The 19,597-nt window shown below is 43.0% G+C and overlaps 2 protein-coding genes across 6 annotated transcripts; one reads left to right on the top strand and one right to left on the bottom strand.

The window, feature by feature from the left end:
* The first annotated feature begins 3,328 nt into the window (after nucleotides 1-3,328).
* LOC139407401 (hepatic sodium/bile acid cotransporter-like) lies at nucleotides 3,329-11,365 on the top strand. Its single transcript, XM_071151155.1, has 6 exons — nucleotides 3,329-3,551; nucleotides 3,732-3,818; nucleotides 4,958-5,070; nucleotides 8,492-8,696; nucleotides 9,031-9,215; nucleotides 9,487-11,365. Exons 1-6 carry the CDS (start codon nucleotides 3,348-3,350, stop codon nucleotides 9,701-9,703), a joined length of 1,011 nt encoding a protein of 336 aa, XP_071007256.1. The 5' UTR covers nucleotides 3,329-3,347; the 3' UTR covers nucleotides 9,704-11,365.
* Nucleotides 11,361-19,135, bottom strand: LOC139407402 (serine/arginine-rich splicing factor 5-like). 5 transcript variants are annotated; one of them, XM_071151157.1, is made up of 9 exons: nucleotides 19,042-19,122; nucleotides 18,401-18,544; nucleotides 18,045-18,115; nucleotides 17,763-17,897; nucleotides 17,361-17,390; nucleotides 16,803-16,875; nucleotides 14,850-14,923; nucleotides 14,190-14,297; nucleotides 11,361-14,059 (listed from the first exon to the last, which is right to left on the bottom strand). In XM_071151157.1, the coding sequence occupies exons 2-9, from the start codon at nucleotides 18,524-18,526 to the stop codon at nucleotides 13,699-13,701; spliced, it is 978 nt and encodes a 325-aa protein (XP_071007258.1). In that variant the 5' UTR covers nucleotides 18,527-18,544; nucleotides 19,042-19,122; the 3' UTR covers nucleotides 11,361-13,698. The 5 variants fall into 5 exon arrangements, 4 of the variants coding, with proteins under 4 accessions (XP_071007258.1, XP_071007259.1, XP_071007260.1 ...); XM_071151158.1 differs by having other exon boundaries at nucleotides 16,803-16,872; XR_011634096.1 differs by lacking the exon at nucleotides 17,361-17,390 and having other exon boundaries at nucleotides 12,503-12,915; nucleotides 13,041-14,059.
* Nucleotides 19,136-19,597: the final 462 nt, after the last annotated feature.

Here is a 19,597-nt window from a genome sequence, read left to right as displayed (position 1 = left end):
ATTTGCAAATTATGGTGGAAACTAAGTATTTGGTCACCTACAAACAAGCAAGATTTTTGACTCTCACAGACCTGTAACTTCTTCTTTAAGAGGCTCCTCTGTCCACCACTCGTTACCTGTCTTAATGGCACCTGTTTGAACTTGTTATCAGTATAAAAGACACCTGTCCACAACCTCAAGCAGTCACACTCCAAACTCCACTATGGGCAAGACCAAAGAGCTGTCAAAGGACACCAGAAACAAAATTGTAGACCTGCACCAGGCTGGGAAGACTGAATCTGCAATAGGTAAGCAGCTTGGTTTGAAGAAATCAACTATGGGGCTGTCAGAGTTCATCAGTGCAATCTACTATCTACTTATTAGGGCTGTCAGAGTTCATCAGTGCAATCTACTATCTACTTATTAGGGTTGTCAGAGTTCATCAGTGCAATCTACTATCTACTTATTAGGGCTGTCAGAGTTCATCAGTACAATCTACTATCTACTTATTAGGGCTGTCAGAGTTCATCAGTGCAATCTACTATCTACTTACTAGGGCTGTCAGAGTTCATTAGTGCAATCTACTATCTACTTATTAGGGCTGTCAGAGTTCATCAGTACAATCTACTATCTACTTATTAGGGCTGTCAGAGTTCATCAGTACAATCTACTATCTACTTATTAGGGCTGTCAGAGTTCATTAGTGCAATCTACTATCTACTTATTAGGGCTGTCAGAGTTCATCAGTCCAATCTACTATCTACTTATTAGGGCTGTCAGAGTTCATCAGTGCAATCTACTATCTACTTATTAGGGTTGTCAGAGTTCATCAGTGCAATCTACTATCTACTTATTAGGGCTGTCAGAGTTCATCAGTACAATCTACTATCTACTTATTAGGGCTGTCAGAGTTCATCAGTACAATCTACTATCTACTTATTAGGGCTGTCAGAGTTCATCAGTACAATCTACTATCTACTTATTAGGGCTGTCAGAGTTCATCAGTACAATCTACTATCTACTTATTAGGGCTGTCAGAGTTCATCAGTACAATCTACTATCTACTTATTAGGGCTGTCAGAGTTCATCAGTACAATCTACTATCTACTTATTAGGGCTGTCAGAGTTCATCAGTACAATCTACTATCTACTTATTAGGGCTGTCAGAGTTCATCAGTCCAATCTACTATCTACTTATTAGGGCTGTCAGAGTTCATCAGTACAATCTACTATCTACTTATTAGGGCTGTCAGAGTTCATCAGTACAATCTACTATCTACTTATTAGGGCTGTCAGAGTTCATCAGTCCAATCTACGATCTACTTATTAGGGCTGTCAGAGTTCATCAGTACAATCTACTATCTACTTATTAGGGCTGTCAGAGTTCATCAGTGCAATCTACTATCTACTTATTAGGGCTGTCAGAGTTCATCAGTACAATCTACTATCTACTTATTAGGGCTGTCAGAGTTCATCAGTGCAATCTACTATCTACTTATTAGGGCTGTCAGAGTTCATCAGTGCAATCTACTATCTACTTATTAGGGTTGTCAGAGTTCATCAGTGCAATCTACTATCTACTTATTAGGGCTGTCAGAGTTCATCAGTACAATCTACTATCTACTTATTAGGGCTGTCAGAGTTCATCAGTGCAATCTACTATCTACTTACTAGGGCTGTCAGAGTTCATCAGTCCAGTGCTGAATTAATGATGTATTACTGTTTTCACCTCTTTTGTCGTCTTCAAGCCGGGTACTTCAAGGAAACACTAGATGGCGCTAATGGACACTCCAGCTCAGAGGCATTAATGTCGTTTCTCTGCTTCTGGTTTATTACCGTGTATAAGACAACACGTCCTAACACTGGACAGTAATTATACATGAATACAGAGTCAATGGTTACGTTGTCTATGGTGACCTAGTAGTACATACTGACATAACACAGCACTTCAGGGTTTTTATATGGCAGATCTAATTGCTTTGTATACAGCTGCAATAAGGTCACACACACACACACACACACACACACACACACACACACACACACACACACACACACACACACACACACACACACACACACACACACACACACACACACACACACACACACACACACACAGACCACATCACACAAGGACTTCATTTGACAACACCGACCGAACGCAGGCAGTGTGAAGGGAAGGGGGACATACACCTAGAAGGTAAGCACCTAAATATTGGTGTTGATTGTGAAAAATGCTATATTAGTTGACTCACACTCTCACTTCAGCTCGTAGTTTCCTTTTCAGAGGAGAAAGCAGTCAGGGTTTAGTGTCATATCTGATGCTGTTGGATGTTTCTGGATAATCCACTGGCAGAACTGTAAAGAGACTCATACAACGTGACAGGCTGTATCCCAAATAGCAACCTGTTCTTTATATAGTGCACTGATTTTTATTAGGGTAGTGCACTTTTTAGGAATAGGAGGCCATTTGGATCCTACATCTATTCTCAACTTTTGCACACTCTCAGTAAAAATGAGGGTTTGACATTTCTTATTTTTATTTTTACCTTTATTGAACAAGGCAAGTCAGTTAAAGAACGAATCCTTATTTACAACGATGGTCTACTTTTAATTAAGGGATTACAATATGGTAGTTCCCATGCGTTCAAAAGAACACAGCTCCTACCGACTGCTCCCTTGTAAAGAAAGACCTTCTTCCTTTAACAGTTGAATAATGTTTGGCACTTCAACACAAGATGTTGTGTGTGTGCATCCCTTTTTTTTTTTTTTACAGTTTTCCATAGTATTCAAATACCAATTCTACATCAAAATTCTCGTGGACTACTAGTAGCAGAGGTAGGAGAGTTGTGGTATGTAGTTATTGTGTGTTTAAACAGTATGTGAACACAGTCTACAGGCAGCATACTAAAAACAACATCCCTCACAGCAGTGGAAGGGAGGATGTGGCTGAGATATAGAGAGTAGGGAGGGATGAGGTGAGCAGCTTGGCATCAAAGCCGAAGGGGCGTAATGCTTTGAGGTGGGAAAGCAAAGGCAAAAGGCGGTACTGTCTCTGAATGTCACAGAGATTTAACCTGAAGACATGAAACTGCCTGCATAACTCATGCAGAAGCAACAAACAGCATTCAAAAACAGATCATTAACTAGGAGATAGTGAGATACAGAATGTGAGTATTACCTGCTGTAAATCTTTCATTTTATATTTACAAGACAGGCTAGACTAGTATGCTGCAAGCATTGGTTTAGTCAATAGTATTTTAAGGACAAAGGACTGGAATTTGAAGGATTTTTGCCAAATAGAATGACCCCCCCCCCCCCCCTTCTCTCTCTGTCAAAGGCTCCAACCAGAGAAGAAGATACAAATGGAAGATACCATTGACACCGCCATGGGGGTGTTCTCTTATCAGTACCTGGCGTCCAATGACAGTTTACTTTTCAACATCACACCAACCCACTTCCCCCCCCTGCCACCCATAATAGACCAGACCATCAGCTTCACCATCATAGTGGTCCTCTTCATCACCATGGTTTCACTGGGCTGTACCATGGAGGTGTCCAAGATCAAGGTGATTCTCATGATGGTGTTCATATCTAGTTTCTGGTTGTTTCAGACTTTTTGTGGTTCATTTCATTTTCTTTCTTTGATGTTTTTTTTGTGATTAAAGCAGTTTTAAGGTTTATGAAATGTATACATATTAAATATTATATTCATAACATGTAATATTGTTATTAATCTATTTCTATAGACCCACATCCTGAAACCTAAAGGAGTAGCCATCGCAGTGGTGGCACAGTTCGGAGTAATGCCCCTCACTGCCTTCTCATTGGCTAAGGTTTGTTTTTCTCATTGGCTAAGGTTAGCATTTCTCATTGGCTACGGTTAGCATTTCTCATTGGCTAAGGTTAGCATTTCTCATTGGCTACAGTTAGCATTTCTCATTGGCTAAGGTTAGCATTTCTCATTGGCTCAGGTTAGCATTTCTCATTGGCTACGGTTAGCATTTCTCATTGGCTAAGGTTAGCATTTCTCATTGGCTACAGTTAGCATTTCTCATTGGCTAAGGTTAGCATTTCTCATTGGCTCAGGTTAGCATTTCTCATTGGCTCAGGCTAGTATTTCTCATTGGCTCAGGTTAGCATTTCTCATTGGCTCAGGCTAGTATTTCTCATTGGCTCAGGCTAGTATTTCTCATTGGCTCAGGCTAGTATTTCTCATTGGCTCAGGTTGGTTTTTCTCATTGGCTAAGGTTAGCATTTCTCATTGGCTCAGGCTAGTATTTCTCATTGGCTCAGGCTAGTATTTCTCATTGGCTCAGGTTAGTATTTCTCATTGGCTCAGGCTAGTATTTATCATTGGCTCAGGCTAGTATTTCTCATTGGCTCAGGTTAGTATTTCTTATTGGCTCAGGCTAGTATTACTCATTGGCTCAGGCTAGTATTTCTCATTGGCTCAGGTTAGTATTTCTTATTGGCTCAGGCTAGTATTACTCATTGGCTCAGGCTAGTATTACTCATTGGCTCAGGCTAGTATTACTAATTGGCTCAGGTTAGCATTTCTCATTGGCTCAGGCTAGTATTTATCATTGGCTCAGGCTAGTATTTCTCATTGGCTCAGGTTAGTATTTCTCATTGGCTCAGGCTAGTATTTATCACTGGCTCAGGCTAGTATTTCTCATTGGCTCAGGTTAGTATTTCTTATTGGCTCAGGCTAGTATTACTCATTGGCTCAGGCTAGTATTTCTCATTGGCTCAGGCTAGTATTACTCATTGGCTCAGGTTAGTATTTCTTATTGGCTCAGGCTAGTATTACTCATTGGCTCAGGCTAGTATTTCTCATTGGCTCAGGTTATTAGTTTCCATAGCTGTCTTGGCGTTTTACAGTCTGGCTCCCAGGCCTTCAGGAATGACAGGACAGGACTATGTCAAGCTGTTCAGTGTAGCCTCAGGTGTGCGTCCTGTCCTGTGTCTTCAGGTGTTACAGCTGGGGCCGATGGAGGCTGTAGCGGTGCTGATCTGTGGATGCTGTCCAGGGGGAAACATCTCCAATATACTGGCCCTGGCACTGAAGGGAGACGTGAACCTCAGGTAGACAACATTCTTAACTATTCACATGAACCTCTATACACTTTGATCTATTCTCCTCCAAATGTTCCCGTTATCACAGTGTGGCATTAACGTTCAGGTGAAAATCATCTTGTTTCTGACTGGGTCTCCACCCTAAAGACTGGTCTCATTAGTCACTGACTGTTCCCCAAATTTGACATATTCCTGGTAACTACATCTCATTTTACATACACTACCATTCAAACGTTTGGGGTCACTTAGAAATGTCCTTGTTTTTGAAAGAAAAGCAACATTTTTTGTCCATTAAAATAACATCAAATTGATCAGAAATACAGTGTAGACATTGTTAATGTTCTAAATTACTATAGTAGCTGGAAACGGCTGATTTTTAATGGAATATCTACATAGGGGTACAGAGGCTCATTATCAGCAACCATCACTCCTGTGTTCCAATGGCACATTGTGTTAACTAATCCAAGTTTATAATTTTAAAAGGATAATTGATCATTAGAAAACCCTTGGTAATCACCCTGTTTTCAGACCTACATTGAGTTTGGGTTTGTGGGGGCCAGGTCATCTGATGCAGGACTCCATCACTCTCCTTTTTGGTCAAATAGCCCTTACACAGCCTGGAGGTGTGTTGGGTCATTGTCCTGTTGAAAAACAAATGATAAGTGCAAACCAGATGGGATGGCGTATCGCTGCAGAATGCTGTGGTAGCCATGCTGACAGTGTCACAAGCAAAGCACTCCCACACCATCACACCTCCTCCTCTGTGCTTCACAGTGGGAACCACATATGCAGAGATCATCCGTTCACCTACTCTGCATCTCACAAAGACACAGCGGTTGGAATCAAAAATCTCAAATTTGGACTCATCAGACCAAAGGACAGATTTCTACCGGTCTAATGTCCATTGTTTGTGTTTCTTGACCCAAGTCTCTTCTTCTTATTGGTGTGTTACTATGAATTTCGGCCTCCTGACCGTTCGCTTAAGAAAAAATAGCCCGTGGCTGAAACTAGTTGATGATCCCTGACCCAGATCATAAAACTATTATATGAATGAATTCTACCATCAGACACCCCATCCATCCCATGAATGAATTCTACCATCAGACACCCCATCCATCCCATGAATGAATTCTACCATCAGACACCCCATCCATCCCATGAATGAATTCTACCATCAGACACCCCATCCATCCCATGAATGAATTCTACCATCAGACACCCCATCCATCCCATGAATGAATTCTACCATCAGACACCCTATCCATCCCATGAATGAATTCCACCATCAGACACCCCATCCATCCCATGAATGGATTCCATCCCATGTTTTAGTTGGAACTGGCAGATCCCCAACTCCTCTATTGGCCACTACCCGTCCAAGACCTTAACATAATTATCATAGATATTAAACAACGTCATCAGATACCACGTCACACCTTTCACCCTCGTTTTAACCACCTAGTCAGTCATTAACCCCAAAACGTACCTGGAAACCTCCATTAGGACACGATACCTAGAGATGCAGAGGAGATTTTACTCCTCTTACCCCCCCTGTAGGTATCATCTGAATGAACACTGTCTCTGACTGTCTCAAGGACTTGCCTACTGTTCATTATTAATATGGCCAACTGCCAAATATTTTACTCACACTAGTCTCTTGTTTATGTGTGCAGAGATGACATATACACGAGTGCTGTCTGTCAGGCTATAGGACAAATAGATTCAGATTTCAGATATTTTTCTTACTGTTTTAAAAAAAAGTATAACATTATCCACAGAAAAAGACAAACTAGATAACAGAACAACCGGAATGACACTATAGTTGGTTGTTTAGCAACAAAACAGATGCTTGCAGAAGTATAGGACAAAACAGATGGGGTTTGGCTTAGATTGCTGACTTTAGTTAGTCTCCAAATGTTTATTGAAAACATAACTACATTTGCACAATGAGTCTCAGAAAAAACATGGTTACAGTTGTTTGGTTAGCTAACTAGCGAATGTATTACCATATTAGGATTAGATATGCCATTATTCAAAACAACTCAAAACAAGACATGGTATCAAGATACAAGGAGCTGAAACGTCATTGTTGCTAGGTCTCTGGCCATCCAGAATCACAACACATGGACTTCTGACCCTTTGAAACTTGCACTTAGTTTTCCCGACATTGTCAACTAACACTTCTATTGAGATGACTGCCCCCTTGGCATTGACCCAATAGAGAAATGTCCGAGTTGTGATTTCAAGGTCACAGCTATGTGTTGTTCCACGTTCCGTCAATGTGGAATATCGAGCGTGGCTCTGGTACCATAACATCACGTTCGCCAGGTTAGGAAGAATGGAAATACACACATATGTAACTAACCCTGCTATTTATACACGACTATCTCTCTCTCTCCCCCCTCTCTTTCTTTCTCTCCCTCTCTCTTTCTATCCCTCTCCCTCTCTCTTTCTATCCCTCTCCCTCTCCCCCTCTCTTTCTATCTCTCTCTCTCCCCCTTTCCCTCCTCCTCTCTCTCCTTCCCACACATATGTAACTAACCCTGCTGTTTATACACAACTATCTCTTTCTCTCCCCCCTCTCTTTCTATCTCTCCCGCTCTCTCTCCTCCCTCTCTCTTTCTCTCCCCCCTCTCTTTCCATCTCTCCCTCTCTCTCTCCTCCCTCTCTCTTTCTATCCCTCTCCCTCTCCCCCTCTCTTTCTATCTCTCTCTCTCCCCCTTTCCCTCCTCCTCTCTCTCCTTCCCACACATATGTAACTAACCCTGCTGTTTATACACGACTATCTCTTTCTCTCCCCCCTCTCTTTCTATCTCTCCCGCTCTCTCTCCTCCCTCTCTCTTTCTCTCCCCCCTCTCTTTCCATCTCTCCCTCTCTCTCTCCTCCCTCTCTCTTTCTATCCCTCTCCCCCTCTCTTTCTATCTCTCTCTCTCCCCCTTTCCCTCCTCCTCTCTCTCCTTCCCACACATATGTAACTAACCCTGCTGTTTATACACAACTATCTCTCTCTCTCCCCCCTCTCTTTCTATCTCTCCCTCTCTCTATCTATCCCTTTCCCTCTCCCCCTCTCTTTCTATCTCTCTTTCTCCCCCTTTCCCTCCTCCTCTCTCTCCTTCCCACACATATGTAACTAACCCTGCTGTTTATACACAACTATCTCTCTCTCTCCCCCCTCTCTTTCTATCTCTCCCTCTCTCTATCTATCCCTTTCCCTCTCCCCCTCTCTTTCTATCTCTCTTTCTCCCCCTTTCCCTCCTCCTCTCTCTCCTTCCCACACATATGTAACTAACCCTGCTGTTTATACACGACTATCTCTCCCTCTCTTTCTATCCCTCTCTCTCCCCCTTTCCCGCCTCCTCTCTCTCCTTCCCTTTCTCTATCCCCCCCACTCTGTCTCTCTCTCCGTCCCTCCTTCTCTCTCCCTCCTCAGTATTGTGATGACTACCTGCTCTACATTCCTAGCCCTGGGTATGATGCCACTGCTCCTCTACCTATACTGCCAGGGCTTCTCCAACCTGGAGAGTGCTGTCCCCTACGCTGGCATCACTCTGGCCCTGGTCATGACTCTGTTCCCTTGTGGCATCGGCATCCTCATCAACTACTACAGGCCGCAGTACTCCAAGACCATTACCAAGGTATGACAGATAATGGTCTGCGTTTTGGGTAGTCTCACGTTGCCATACCTCCAAAATCATGTCGTTGTCATGCCTTCCTTGGAGGAGTTTTAGGGAAACTCCCTTCCTGTTTTAGGGAAGCCTGGAGGGCTTCAAGGCTAGCTTTTGAGTAATATCTTCAACTGGGTAGTTAGGTTTACAGTTCGATTTTACAATCTTGTTGAAAAACACAAATCTGGTAAAGGGCCTCATTTTAAAAGTTCAAAACATTGAAAACATACAGGTTGTTTTAGACAGCCCAGCATAAATTGATAATAATATACAGTTTGTGGCTGAATGTCCTCCTGCTCTTCAGATCGGTCTGTCCCTCCTGTTGATATCCATGGTAGTGATCGGCCTATTGGCCAGCGTGACCAGAGGAAGAATGAATGTGATGCTGACCGTCCTGTCCCCTCAACTAATGGCCACTGCTGCCCTCATGCCCCTCATTGGCTACACTTTAGGATACGTCCTTTCATACCTGTTCAGAGTCAACAGATCGTAAGTCATGGTGATGAGGATGATGTTGAAGGTAAACTATGATATTGATGAAGATTAGGATCAAGATTATAATTATGTTGATAGATTGCATGTGAAGTTTTTCTATAATAAAAAAAAACAACGTATCTTCCTATTCCTCTAGTAAAAGTATATTCCAGCTCAGTAGATGTCTAATGCTAAATGCTTGGAGGAAAGAAACTCATTTACCTCAGTTAGAATTCAATGTCAAGCAATCAAATCCTTATTTGGACATCCTTCCTTCTTTCCTCAGGGGGCAGAGGACCATCGCCATGGAGACGGGATGTCAGAACATCCAGCTGTGTTCCGCCATTTTGAAGGTGGCGTTCCCTCCCGATGTGATTGGTCCGCTCTACCTCTTCCCTATAGTCTACATAGTGTTCCAAGTGGGAGAGGCCTTACTGCTCATCGTCCTCTTCTGGGTTCACCAGAGGTTCTTTAAAACAACAAATAAAGGTGGGCTTGACTGACCCTTGTCTTTGAATGATATACAGTTACAAAAAGCATCTAGTCTGAGACCTGGACATCAGGTCCCTTATGATTACATCAGTTTTGTCATCACAAAGTGTCTCAGAGGAGGAGTACTGATCTAAGATCAGGTATCCCCGGTCTTATTCTTTATTTTGTTAGAAGGCCAAACTGATCCTAGATCAGCACTCTGAGATGTTTTATGATTTTTTTTTAATGTATTTATTTTATTTCACCTTTATTTAACCAGGTCGGCCAGTTGAGAACACCTTTATTTAACCAGGTCGGCCAGTTGAGAACACCTTTATTTAACCAGGTCGGCCAGTTGAGAACACCTTTATTTAACCAGGTAGGCCAGTTGAGAACAAGTTCTCATTTACAATTGCGACCTGGCCAAGATAAAGCAAAGCAGTTCGACACATACAATGACACAGAGTTACATGGAGTAAAACAAACATACAGTCAATAATACAATGTGAGCAGATGAGATAAGGGAGGTAAAGGCAAAAAAGGCCATGGTGGCAAAGTAAATACAATATAGCAAGTAAAACACTGGAATGGTGGATTTGCAGTAGAAGAATGTGCAAAGTGGAGATATAAATAATGGGGTGCAAAGAAGCAAAATAAATATGTGTGCCCTCAGGCCTGGAGGGAAGCAAAAGTCATTCCGCTACCTAACCTTGGTTAGCGCGCACTACGCCCGGCCCGCCACAGGTGCGCGATGAGACAAGGATATCCCTACCGGCCAAACCCTCCCTAACCCGGACGATGACAATTGTGTTGTTAGACTTCAGTGCGGCTTTTGACATCATCGACCATAGTCTGCTACTGGAAAAACTTGTATTATGGCTTTACACCCCCTGCTATATTGTGGATAAAGAGTTACCTGTCTAACAGAACACAGAGGGTGTTCTAGAATGGAAGCCTCTCCAACATAATCCAGGTAAAATCAGGAATTCCCCAGGGCAGCTGTCTAGGCCCCTTACTTTTAAAATTCTTTAACGACATGCCACTAGTTTTGAGTAAAGCCAGTGTGTTTATGTATGCAGACGATGCAGACACTACACACGTCAGCTACTACAGCGACTGAAATGACTAACAGTCAACAAAGAGCTGCAGTTAGTTTCGGAGTGGATGGCAAGGAATAAGTCAGTCATAAATATTTCCTAAACTTAAACCATTGTGTTTGGGACAAATCATTCACTAAACCCTAAACCTCAACTATATCTTGTAATAAATAATGTGGAAATTGAGCAAGTTGAGGTGACTAAACTGTCTGGAGTAACCCTGGTTGGTAAACTGTCATGGTCAAAACATATTGATTCAACAGTAGTTAAGTTGGTGAGAAGTCTGTCCATAATAAAGCGCTGTTCTGCCTTCTTAACAACACTATCAACAAGGAAGGTCCTACAGGCCCTAGTTTTGTCACACCTGGACTACTGTTCAGTCGTGTGGTCATGTGCCACAAAAGGGACTTAAGACCATTGTAATTTTTCTCAGAACAGGGCAGCACGGCTGGCCCTTATATGTACACGGAGATATAACAATAATATGCATGTCAATCTCTTATGGTTCAAAGTGGAGCAGAGACTTCGTCACTACTTGTTTTTGTAAGAAGTGTTGACAAGCTGAATGAACTGAGATCCAAGGTACTATTCATATAATTACTTAAAATGCCTTTATTTGAATGGCATGATCAGTGGAAACAAAGATTAAAAACTTGACACAATTTGGCTGCATGGCCTTCGTCAGGGAGTACAAAGATATGCATTATCCTCTTTTGAACAGCTTTTTTCAATCAACCCTGATTTGAAGCCGGAGTGATTACAGGAATTCATTGGACAACACCTAGTATGTAACACTATACACATTAAAAGGTGAAAGACTGTAGATATGGTATCAAGAGTGAAAAATCAAGGCTAGAAGTTGTCTGTCTAAACTACTGGCACACAGCTCTGACACCCATACATACCCCACAAGACATGCCACCAGAGGTCTCTTCACAGTCCCCAAGTCCAGAACAGACTATGGGAGGTGCACAGTCCTACATAGAGCCATGACTACATGGAACTCTATTCCACATCAGGTAACTGATGCAAGTAGTAAAATTAGATTTAAAAACAGATAAAAATACATCTTGTAGAACAACGGGGACTGTGAAGAGACACACACGAAGGTTCAGACACAAGCATATGCACACAAACATTGTAATATTGTTGTATGGTGGTATTATACACCACATATGTACAATGCAGAATGTAACTATGATGTACTGTTTTATCATGCAAGTCATTTTTGTAGCCCAGGCAGAGTGGCTGCTGCATCGGCTGAACTAACAGGGATCCCTAACGGTCACAGAATGTTCCGGAAGCTCCAAATGATCAGTATCTCTCTCCGAATGATCAGTATTTCTCTCGAGCATCCAGAAACAATCACATCAGTCTGATGATTTACTATGAACCATTACGATAAGTACAGTCGACTTGAAAACACCCCCAGTAACTGCATTTACAAATCGGTGTCTCCATTGATGGTGAGGCACGGCTGCTGTCGTTTTGAACAGGTGGAGCGATTGCGCCAATTGACTACCGTATGACACATTTCCGGAATGAAATTGGTAATTATAAGTACGTTCTCTCTGTACTACACGTGTATTTATGATCAAGGCAAGCTAGTGCAGTATGTCTGTGTGTACAAGCTATAGAAAACATTGTAATAAGTGACGTTTTAATACTGAATGTTTCAAACAATAAAATCTAAATCCATGACTAAGAACATTTTTACAAACAGTGGCACAACTCTTTGTGGAAGTTTAACTTTATTCTCAAGTTCTGACATACAAAATGCCCTGGGCGCTTTATTTAAAACGGTTTTCATTTGTCGTTTGCTGTGTCTTGTTCTTTTTCAATTAAGTACAAATTACAGCCCTCATATTGAACACGGAGAGAGAAACAAAACAAAACAAACAAAAAAGACTTCATTTAGCATTAAAAATAGTTATTCTCCAAACTATTCTCTAGGTTGTGTCGACGCTTCATTACAATACCTTGTGAAAGGAAACGTGTATAATGCTTTATAGAAACAAAAGAGTACAGACACAGACAACCACTCCGTTAAAACGGTCAAAACAAAACGGGTGAAATAATAACGCAGCCTGCCACAATGTTTTCACCAGACGTCTTAAAGAGGACCTTTATTGCCGCCACAAAAAAAACTGATCACAACCTGAAACACCCCCCAAAAAACAGATCACAACCTGATACACCCCACCAAAAAACAAAACACAACCTGATACACCCCCCAAAAAACAGATCACAACCTGATACACCCCAAAAAAACTGATCACAATCTGATACACCCCCCAAAAAACTGATCACAATCTGATAAACCCCCCAAAAAAGAAGAATGGCGTTCAATCAAATAAATCACAGCATAAAACTAATCAAATCCCCCCAAAAAAGAACCCTACACTGAGATCAGAATGGTTCGACCCAAAACCTTAGCCAATCACATTCATAGCCATCATGGAACGGGACTTGAATTCTCAACAGCTCATGATATCAGAGCTGACAAACAAAAGCTGGTAGAGGGGGGGGGGGGGGGGGGGGGGGTGTCACCACACGAGTGTTGAATGATAAAAAATAAAAAAAATGTAATACCTTACCAAGAATTCCATCCATTATTACAAATAAAAATACTAACCAAAACCCCCAGAAGGTTTTAGACTTGATGCTCAAATTGAAAACGAAGCCCTCGTTGTGTTCACAGCAAGAGCCACGCTTTTACTGAGAACACTCACCATACAAAAGTAGGTCAAAGATCAGCTATGTCAGAAGAGAAGAGCGGAGGGAGGAAACAGAGGGGGAAATACAGGGACACCAGGCAAGAACCGCTGGGTAAAACAGTTCCTACCCTGTCCTGTTTTGTCTGAATGTGAGTATTTATGTACGAGGTGTGTGTTTATTTTAAAATGTGTATACTCCTGCGCTAGGTGTTCTCAGTGGCGGCTGTCCGTAGACGGGGAGCGAGAGCCACGAGACCTGGAAGGAGACCTGGAAGGTGCACGCTGTGCAGGGGGAGTGGAGTTGGGGGAGGCAGACTTGCTGGGCTTAGAGGGTCGTTTAGAGGAAGAGGTCTCTTTGGCCCTCGGGGGTGGGGAGCCAGGGGCAGCAGCACGGGGCGCTGGGGAGCCGCTGTGGGAACGAGAACGAGAGCGTTTGTAGTCCCTCTTGGGGGAGCGGGCTTTGGGGGAGTGGGACCTGGAACGACGAGGGGTCCTGGAGCGGGACGGGGAACGGTTACGGGAACGGGAGCGAGAACGAGAAGAGCTCTCAGAGCGGGAACGACTCCTTGAACCCCTGGAGAAGGAGAAAGAGGGGAAAAGGTGAAACCAACCGTATCATCACTTTACTGACACTGCCGTCCTCAGTTCCTTAGAGGAAACACTAGTAGAAACATCTAGAAGGGCTTATTCTCCAGACCACTCACCTCTTCTTAGCTGCCTCGATCAGTTTGATTTTCCTTCCATTGATCTCCTTGCCAGACAGCTTCTCAAGGGCGTTTTTCAGGTCGCTGTAAGAAGCGAACTCAACCACTCTGAAGACCGACATGGACAAAACAACAGGTCAGTGGAATACAACTGACAAGGAGGGTTGAATGTAAAACGTTTTAGGAGTAGGTGGATGTTGGCGAGTTTACACGTCTAGAAAGAAGAGGTAGTTTACACGTCTAGAAAGAAGAGGTAGTTTACACGTCTAGAAAGAAGAGGTAGTTTACACGTCTAGAAAGAAGAGGTAGTTTACACGTCTAGAAAGAAGAGGTAGTTTACACGTCTAGAAAGAAGAGGTAGTTTACACGTCTAGAAAGAAGAGGTAGTTTACACGTCTAGAAAGAAGAGGTAGTTTACACGTCTAGAAAGAAGAGGTAGTTTACACGTCTAGAAAGAAGAGGTAGTTTACACGTCTAGAAAGAAGAGGTAGTTTACACGTCTAGAAAGAAGAGGTAGTTTACACGTCTAGAAAGAAGAGGTAGTTTACACGTCTAGAAAGAAGAGGTAGTTTACACGTCTAGAAAGAAGAGGTAGTTTACACGTCTAGAAAGAAGAGGTAGTTTACACGTCTAGAAAGAAGAGTATTTTATTATTCTTACCCTTCGTTGAGCTTGGGGCGGTGTGCGTCTGCAAAGGTGACTTCCCCAGCCTGTCTCATGAAATCCTTCAGGTCCTACACAACGACAGGCCAAGTTAGGACAAGACCAGGACAACACGGTCAACATAATGTATCATTATTCACCAACGAGAGAAAAAAAAGGTTAGATATCATAGGAGGAACTACAGAGACTAACAGAGACGTCGAGAGGGGTCCAAGAACCTCAGAGATCACAGCAGAATTACTAGTTTACCTTACTACTAGCTGCCTGGCCCAGCAACAAAGTCATTGTGTTAAAGTAGTTGTTCCATTTACCAGTTTGGTGTCTGTGTGCATGTTGATGTACGGGACAAGCCAAATGGACAGGAAACGGTTTGGAAAATGTCACACACTTCCTTAAGAAACTCCTTTGTGAAAAGAGCTTGGCAAAAGAAAACGTGAATAAAAATCTTCCCGGAAGTACATTAAAAAAAACGTACTCTCTAAATTAGGTCTGTAAAATGGAGGAAGATTTTTTTTAAAAGACAAAAAGATGTCAGGTTGATATAAAAAATAATATAATCTTTTGAATTAAAAGTATATTCTTGGACCCCACTCACTGTAAACAACTACATAGAACAGTTCAAATAGAACATACTGAATGAGCAGTAGAGGAGCTGTGTTGAGCAGCATGTTGAATAAGGTTGTCTCTTGCTAGCTAGGAGCCGAGGGCACAGGGCTCCCTGCCCCCTAACGCCTGGGACGGGTACCATGTCTAGGGCTCGGCACCCCCCCCCCCACCCCTCTCAGGCTCAGTACAGAGGAAGAGAGGAAACCAATACCTGAGACCCCCCTTGGAGCGGGCCGCAGCAGACTCTCCTAGTCCACCATACCATCATAACCACCTTGATCGCACCTCGTCATCCAACCTTGACCTCTCGTGACCTCGCTCAGCAGATTTTATCCACCTCTGGGCACCGCTCACGATGTGCGGACGGAATCACAGCACACGGGGGGAGGGGAGTGGGGTGAGGGGAGGGGGGTTGTATGGATCGATTGAAGCCTCTCAAATTTACGAACCACCATCGATCAGGCCAACACGCCAGCCACCATCAACACCACCATCGACTCTCTTTCTGCCCATCTGCCTCTCTGTTTGCGATTTCTCCCTCTCTGTCAGCACAGCGCTCCCGCCGTTGAGGGGGGGGGCAGCGAGTGCGAGCGAAGTGGTCGCCGGCCACGCCAGTGCTTCTAGAGCAGAGTGGGTAGTGGGACCCAGGGGGGGGGGGGGTGGGACCTCACCCCCAACCAAGCGAGGAAGGGAGCACTCATACGACCAGCAGGAGGATACCAATTAGGAGTAGGCCGACAGGCACTCTGGCTGGCACGACATGGCTCAACCCAGAGAGAGGGACCCTGATTGGGTTAACTCCACCATAAGAAGCGCTCTCGTCCATACGACACAACAGTCAGGCTGGTAAATAAAGGGGTGAAGAATTGGTTAAAATAAAATAAATAAACAAGACAAATTAGTTTTGTTTTTTCCTCTCTTTTGTATCTAATCAAACTGTATTCTTTAGATGCAGTAAATATCTATGGCTGGTTATTTTCACTGGAAGCTCTCAGGAGAGAGCTAGATGGGCTCTCAGCACATAGCCTCTTATAGTTCAAAATCACTTGTAAGGAGAAATGAGACCCAACAACACATTTGGCTAGTGCTGCTGATTTTCATATGCATGTGCTCTCAGCCCATTAAAATATTATTACATTCTCTCCAATAAACGTAGGGAAAAAAAACATGACTGAATTTCTTTACCTGGAGTGAACCAGGCAGTTGCCTTGAGATCATTACTAGTGAAGATAAGGTATAAAAGCTGAGCATTGTCACTCTCTCCCTCTGATTACTCAGCACCTGGTGTTGTTACTAACAGGCAGGTACGGTAGATGAGCAGACACGCCCAGGTAAGGAACTCACCTGCCAGCTGACGCGAGATGACAGGTTCTCCACGATGAGACGGTTCTCCGTGCGCATCGGTGGGGGGTTCCTACTGTGGCGGGAGAGAGAGAAAAGTATGAAAACCTTGCAGATAATCTAGAACCGTGGTTCCATAACAGTGGGCTAAAACCCATTGGTGAGTCATCCACAGCTAGTTCCTTCCTTCTAGCTGAAGCTTGGAGTTCATCCTGACTAGTAGCCTATTACATTTTGTTGTAGTGGGAGAGAGAGAATACAAGCACCTCAAGGGCTGATCTAGGATCAGTTTCCCATTGTCCATTCATTATAGTTTAACATCCTTAACAGACCCTAGATCGACACACCTATTAAGATTTTCTATATTCAGACCCATGATTCTGACTAGAAATATCAAATAGTACCACCGGGATTAGAGTCAATGACAAAGAACAGTGTTGCCCCTCCCACTGAGCTGATAGTTTTCTGACCTCCTAGATTACGCTGATTTATATCCATTGCACATTTCCGAAAGGTGCCTCGTGTTGACAGAATGTTGAATAAACTGTCCTTTGAACTTACCCTGCCGGTGGTCCACTTGGTTGGTTGGTCCTTGTGGAAATTTGAGACAAAATATTCCACAGGAAAGTATTATTAAAACATACTTTTTATTTTAAAATTCTGGTACCGGCGTCGATATTTCTATCACCTGATATATGCATGCCTCGTATGTTTGCGTTTACATTGTGTATGCGTTCCTCAGGGGATGAACAAACAAACCATGAAAGCCAAACACACAAAGCTGAGTTTTGAAGTTGGTTGGATAATATATTTTTTTCTCCTTGGGGATATTTTGTCTAAAATTTCCTCTTGTAAAAAAGGGACTGTACAGTCTTCTGAGATCTATTTGTTTAGCGACTAGTGTGGGTAGTCCACACTGAGACTTGTAAGAGAGGCTAGCCAATAATATCTAAGTCCAAGTACCTCCGACTATCCTGGGAGCCACGGCCATAGCGATCTGGGAAGCGGCCTCCTCCTCCTCCTCCTCCTCCTCCCCCTCTGTCACCACCACGTCCTCGCCCACCACGCAGGCGCACACGAGCATGCTCAATGGTCACCCTGAGAGAGAGAGAGAGAAAAAAGAAGAGGCCTTAAGACACAGAACAGGTTATGGAATGCTGTTATAATAACCCAGGACTATTTATTGATATGTGCGCCAACGTGATGATGTGCAAATGTCCATCATGAACAGAGATGCTGCTTTACCTCTCATTGCAGAGCTCCTTGCCGTCCAACTCATAAACTGCATCCTCAGCATCCCTAGGATCATCAAACTCCTGGAGAACAGATTACAACATTCAGACGATCTATTCTAGACCTCCTGTCTACAAGGTTTTCTAAACCATGTAACTAGCTTATGGTAGCAATTATCTAGTAAGTAGAGGTCGTAATTGAGGGTTCAGATATGTGCCTCTTGGTGTGTATACTGACCCCCAAAAACTAAAACCTGTATGCGAGTCCACACTGCACTTAGCCAAGACCGAACTGCCTCCTTAACCTGGGGCTAAGAACAACGCAGTGTGAAATGACATGGTGTAGGTGTGTGTGTGTGTGTACTTTACCACAAAACCAAAGCCCCTCTTGAGGTCGATGTCTCGGATGCGGCCGTATCCTTTGAAGAATCTCTCCACGTCCTTCTCTCTGGCGGACGGGTTCAACCGGCCGACAAATATGCGGCAGCCACTCATTCTGCCTGTAAAATATGTCTATCCGAAAACAGAGTAAATCAAATGTATCATTTTAAAATAATTCCCTAAAATGACACATTTTGAAAACTAAAAAAAGAAACCCCACCCACTATGTGGAAGGAATGTTGTAAGAAACTCAAACGACACCATACATCTTTTCTGCGTAGTTAAATGCTACACCCACAACATTAGCAATTTTAGCTAACTAGAATTATATATAGTACACAAATTGGGAGTATTAAAAAAAAAAAAGTATACACTATTTTAGATGCCTAAAACGTGATAAACCGCGTATACTCATCCCGGAGAGGTTTTAAAACCGAGCGTTTATCGTGACCTTAACGTGAGCTGCGACACAGACATTGTGCATTGGGCCTTGTGATTGCATTTTGCAAACGCAAGATAAACAAACCTAACTAGCTTGTTAAAAACATTGTTTCCCCACTGGCAATACTAGTGCAATACTGTTAAAATGGGTTTTCGTCCATTTAAAAATTGTACAAATGTTAATATACCTTTTGTGTTGGGTTTTTTCCTTCCTTCGGAGGGATTGTCTTGCTGCTTTTACTGCGAGGAGGACACAAAATGGAGCCCGTTTTCTCTCGGCTTTTCAATGACACACTGCAGTACCGTCTCTCTGCCGCTAGATGTCACCCAGTCACACGGTTCACCATCTACATCAAAACAATGGTTTGGTGTTTGTTCGTCACAGGACTGGGTGCAAAAATGGCATGGCTCTTTACTGACTGTTCCTAAGATGCGCAACTAGGTGGGTGCAGTATCATGATAATATGACTGACACTCAGGTGTGGTTGTCCTGGAGTGTCCTTGAGGTAACAGTGGGTAGGCCTTTTAAGGATCTGTTCTCGACAGGCATTTCACTCATATGTTTACTACACATGGGTATATCAATCTTTTAGTCTGCTTACTTTACTACATTACTATTATTATGTCAGTCTTTGGGCAGTCGAATAAAAAAAAACATTTAAAAACACAGTTTTGACCTATTTTAGGCTTCAATTCAGCTGTACTTAAACCGTGTATTCTTCTCTGCTTCCTGACTAAGTTGGG

This window comes from Oncorhynchus clarkii, chromosome 4, assembly GCF_045791955.1.
Source record: "Oncorhynchus clarkii lewisi isolate Uvic-CL-2024 chromosome 4, UVic_Ocla_1.0, whole genome shotgun sequence".
Lineage (NCBI taxonomy): Eukaryota > Metazoa > Chordata > Actinopteri > Salmoniformes > Salmonidae > Oncorhynchus > Oncorhynchus clarkii.
This window is presented reverse-complemented; position numbering and strand designations above follow the sequence as displayed.